The sequence below is a fragment of the Engraulis encrasicolus genome, unplaced genomic scaffold (genome assembly GCF_034702125.1).
Source record: "Engraulis encrasicolus isolate BLACKSEA-1 unplaced genomic scaffold, IST_EnEncr_1.0 scaffold_28_np1212, whole genome shotgun sequence".
In the NCBI taxonomy this organism is placed as follows: domain Eukaryota; kingdom Metazoa; phylum Chordata; class Actinopteri; order Clupeiformes; family Engraulidae; genus Engraulis; species Engraulis encrasicolus.
In genome coordinates, this window is record NW_026945577.1 from 1,365,543 (window position 1) to 1,370,542 (window position 5,000).

The window sequence follows — 5,000 nt, forward strand, 5'->3', positions numbered from 1 at the left end:
AAGGGAAGGAAGGAAGGAGAGAGGAGGGAAGAAACGAGGGAAGCAAGGAGAGAGGAGGGAAGGAAGGAGAGAGGAGGGAAGGAAGGAGAGAGGAGGGAAGGAAGGAGAGAGGAGGGAAGGAAGGAGAGAGGAGGGAAGGAAGGAGAGAGGAGAGAAGGAACGAGGGAGGGAATGAAGGAGAGAGGAGGGAAGGAACGAGGGAAGGAAGGAAGGAGAGAGGAGAGAAGGAACAAGGGAGGGAATGAAGGAGAGAGGAGGGAAGGAGAGAGGAGGGAAGGAAGGAGAGAGAGAGGAGGGAAGGAAGAAAGGAAAGAAAGACAGAATGAAAGAAGGAAGAGAGGAAGGAAAGAAGGGAAGGATGGCAGGAAAGAAGGGAAGAAAGAAAAAAGAATCAAAGAAGGAAGAGAGAAGGGAATGTAAGAAAGAAAGAAAGAAAGAAAGAAAGAAAGAAAGAAAGAAAGAAAGAAGGAAGGAAAGAACAGAGGAAAGAAAGAAGGGAGGAAAGAAGGAGTGAGAATGAGGAAAGTAAATAAGTAACGTTTATTTTATATACAACAAATATATAACATTTATTTATTATTTAGTGCCAGTTTTGGGGTTCTAGATTGACTCCAGTCAACTGGCCAAATGCTGGTGAAATTTCAGTTTGGCTGGTAGAAGAGTCCAACTTACTAACCACTTTGACCCATTAGTGAGTGTGTGTTTGGCTTGTAAGATTAACATCTACAAGTCATTTTGGCTGGTGATAAAAATAAGTTAATTTAGAGCCCTCATTCAACGGTACCAGCCAGCGCTGTTCCGGTCCAAACTGCCTCACTCACACACACCACACACACCCACCTGGATGACGTTATGACACATGCATCCGTGCATCCAGCCAGTGCAACTCCAGTCCGAACCGCCTCACACACACACACACACACACACACACACACACACACACACACACACACACACACACACACACACACACACACACACACACACACACACCAACCTGGATGACGTTCTGGCACCCGCATCCGTGCATCCAGTCCAACAGGCCCAGCGGCACCAGCCAGCGCAGCTCTGGTCCGAACCTCCTCTCCAGCGCCACTACTGAGGCCCAGTCCAGATGATCGTAGTGGTTATGGGAAATCAGCACCTGAAGATATTGGAGACATAACTTAACATTAAGGGTACACTGTGCAGGAATGAAATGGTCAAAAAAGGTACTGCAACTATGCTGCTCATTGAAACGGGGTTGCCTATTGCCAAATTTGATCTTTTCATGAACGTTTACTACGCAATAAACTAATATTTTCTAGTATGGCCCAAGTGCCGTCATTTTTGCAGCTAAAAATGTCTATTTCTGGAAATTCAAAATGGCGGACCATGGAGAAGATCCCCCTTTTCATGTATGAAAAGTGCATTTTTTCCAGTCATAATGAATACTTTGAATTTGATGGGGGTGGCAAGTATTGATGAAAAAGTTAACATTAGTGAATGGGTAGCATGGATTCTGGAAATAAACAAATACAAATCTTACACAGTGTACCTTTAAGGGACTGCTGTTCGTTATATATTTTCGTGGTCGTTGGAAGATGTTCACTTTTGATCGTCAAATTTCTCATGACTCTCCCCTAGCGAGCTTCAAAACTTTGATGACCCTCTCCGCCACGTCGTCAAACAATGCATGAGCCGTTTCTGAGGCTATGTTACATCGAAACATATACAAACAAGCAGAGATGTATAAAGTACTGGAGAAAAGTAGTGGAGTAGAAGTACCAGTATCATCTTGTGAAATGACTTGAGTAAAAGTCAAAAGTAACCTTTCCTTACCTTAGTCAAGTAGAAGGACAAAAGTATTCAAAATGTGTTGTGTAAAATGTGTAAAGCAAGTAGAAGTATTGCAAGTTTTGCTACTTGAGTAAAAGTAGAAGTAGAAGTAAAAGTAATGCATACAAAAAATATGGGGGGGGAAAAAGTCAGTCAAAAGTTTGAATACCATTTGGTTTATTAGAGCTCTGTACAATAAGTCTCTAATGAAGTGCAAATACCATTATGGTTTGTTATTAAAACAGCTTTGTAACACAAGTTCAGTTTTTAAGAAAACGTAGGGCAGTATTTTTACTGCTTAAAACAGTGCTTCCAACCAGCTCGTTGTGCTTCAAGTATTATTTTTAAAAAAAACAAAAGTAAGAAGTGCACATAAAAAAATAATTAAATAAATTAAAATATCAAATAAAAACATCAAATAAAAAAATGTATAAAAAAAACTTTTCCGGGCTTTGTCGCCAACTCAAACCTTTCACACTGATTTGCTTAAAGAAGCCAGTTAGGCAGCAAGGAAGTTTTTGTTTACCCTCAGAAGTAGTTGATTCTCAACATTGCAATCATGCAGTCTTGCTCGTCTTGGGCTAAAGACTAATACGAGTAACGAGTAACGAAAGCAGCACATGAAAAATATATCGGAGTAAAAGTATTAATTTCATCAGAAAAATGTAGTGCAGTAAAAGTACAAGTATGAGGAAAAAATATTACTCAAAAAAGTACAGATACTGCAGTTTAGTACTTAAGTACAGTACTTCGTTACTTTTACTTCGTTACTATACATCTCTGCAAACAAGGAAGGCTACTTTGGAATGTTTTTTCTAATAAATGGGCCAAACATTTTTGGATGACCCTCCCCTAGCGAGCTCAACAAACTTTGATGACCCTCCCCACAGCAATGAAAAAAAAGACATGACCCTCCCCTATTTTCTTCCGGTGACGAACAGTCCCTAAGATCAATGTAATGTTGGGGGACACTGTGACGCAACACACTAATCCCCCCCACATTAGGGCTTTCATGCCCATGGGGACCTCAGTTCGAAACCAAACCAAGCCAAGGGGCATACATGGCCTAATGGGTGGTCTTAACCCCTTAGCGCAGAGTCTATAGGGTCTTTCACATTAGGTTCTGTGGAACTGTTCTAACACAACTAGGCTTCATAAATATTCATGAAACTTGACGGGGGGTCGATGGTGCTGTCTCGCACGCATTTCCATACAACAGGGACTTGAACTGGGCCGTATGATCAGCTGCTGCAACTAGCAGAGACAACGCCGTGCTTTCACGCCATGGTGAATCTAAGCCCTAATCTAAACAATAGGGCCTATAGGCCTATATACACCAGCGATCTCCTTCTCTTAAACCCACATTCATGTGTTTGGGCTTGTTCGAAAGCTGAGAATCTTAGCTTTATACAGGTTTGTACGCTGTTTCAATCGAAAAAATAGCGCTTTCCAACCTTTTTTTTTGTTTTGTTTACCTCTTGTCATTTTGTTTCCGAACAACCAGCGATCTCCTTAACCTAGACCTATAGACATGTGTTAGGGCTTGTTCGAAAGCTGAGATTCTTACAGGTTTTCACGGAACGTTTTTATGTTCTTTCAATCCAAAGTTATATAACTTTAAGTGGCCGCTGTTTCAAGCGAAAAAAATAGCGCTTTCCAAACCGTTTTTTTTTTTTTTTTTAATCTCTTGTTATTTTTTTTTTAACAGCCAGCGATCACCTTAACCTTGACCTACAGACACGTGTTAGGGCTTGTTCAAAAGCTGAGATTCTTAGCTTTTTACAGGTTTTTACGGCACGTTTTTATGTTCTTTCAATCCAAAGTTATTTAACCTTAAGCGGCCACTACTTCAAGTAGGCTAAACAATGGCGTTATTCTCCAGCCGGATAGAGACGAAATCTTTTTTGTCATGGCTGTGTTCTTTGTTCCCTGGAATAAACCCTACAGTTGTCTTTTTCATTCGGAATTTAATTTGATAACAGCAAACTCGACATCCCTCTGCAGGTTCGTATATGAAAATATGTGCAACTAGAAATGCACTCAGAGAGTGCAAACCTCCGCCAAGGAAGCTGAATTTGGTTGTAATATTTGTGACATGTCGTGGTGTAATCCATGCATGCCTAGACTATTTATAGGCTAGGCCTACAGTGTTCAGAGAAGTGAACATTCAATTTTAACCAAATTATGTGTCTCTTTTATTAGCTAAGGCGTATGTCACCTCACCTGGTTAGCTTTGGTATTAGTTAACCTGCCATTGTGTGATTGGCAAATGTGATTGGTCATGCCATAGGCTATAGGACCTAATTTGGAAAATATTGTATCCCATCGCTATACTAAAGCCTGGTGTCATTGTTCATTCATTGTGTTGTTATAAACATTTTGATGATTGGAAGCATTATGCCTTTCATCACATAATTGTTTTGCCACAATATTAAATAGCGCAGCTATTAATATCAATCCATAATATAGCCTATAGTGAATGATATGACTACGGGGGCACCTTGGCCTTTGAGAACGATTTGGTATCACTGTCAAACACAAGCTTTGATTAACTGGATACCGTTCCCTCCTTGGCGCTGTCTGTTCATCATTGATAGCCAACACTGTTCACCGTTATTAGGCTATTTTTCCCTCCCTCCGTGGGCTACAAACTTCAACAGGCGAGAGAAAGCTGATTTGGTTGACATGGAAAACACTCGGAGAACAATTAACTCCGCGAAAGTTGTGACGATATGCATGCCATTAGCCTACATATTTACATTATGTTTGGGTGCTATTTATTGACTATACGCACCTATGGCTTCAGCCATGCAGGCACAGCAAATCCGCGCGCTGTGCATTCTGTTTGGCTTTGTGGTGACTGTCGCCACACAACTTTATTTAAACTTTCATGTAGAGAACCAACTGGGCACCTCTCCCTCCTTGGCGCTGTCTGTTCACTGTTAGACACTGCTTGCCGTTGTTAATATCTCCAACCTTCGTAAACTTCAGGGAAACACTCAGAGAGCAATTAGCTCCGCGAACGCTGATTTGGTTGACAGGGCAAACACTCGGAGAACAATAAACTCGGCGACGATATGTGTGCCATATTGTCGGCATATCGGCTATTATATATCATTTGGTGTGCTATTGGCTACGCATTGGCTACGCAGCCACGTAGGCACAGCAAATCCGCGCGTAAT

The 5,000-nt window shown here is 41.3% G+C and overlaps 1 protein-coding gene across 1 annotated transcript in view; it reads right to left on the reverse strand.

The window, feature by feature from the left end:
- The window catches only part of napepld (N-acyl phosphatidylethanolamine phospholipase D), a 25,537-nt gene that overhangs the window by 6,412 nt on the left and 14,125 nt on the right, over window positions 1-5,000 (reverse strand). Inside the window, exon 5 of the mRNA XM_063193091.1 lies at window positions 998-1,144. Coding sequence (XP_063049161.1) covers window positions 998-1,144 — 147 coding nt within the window. The remainder of the gene's footprint in view (window positions 1-997; window positions 1,145-5,000) is intronic.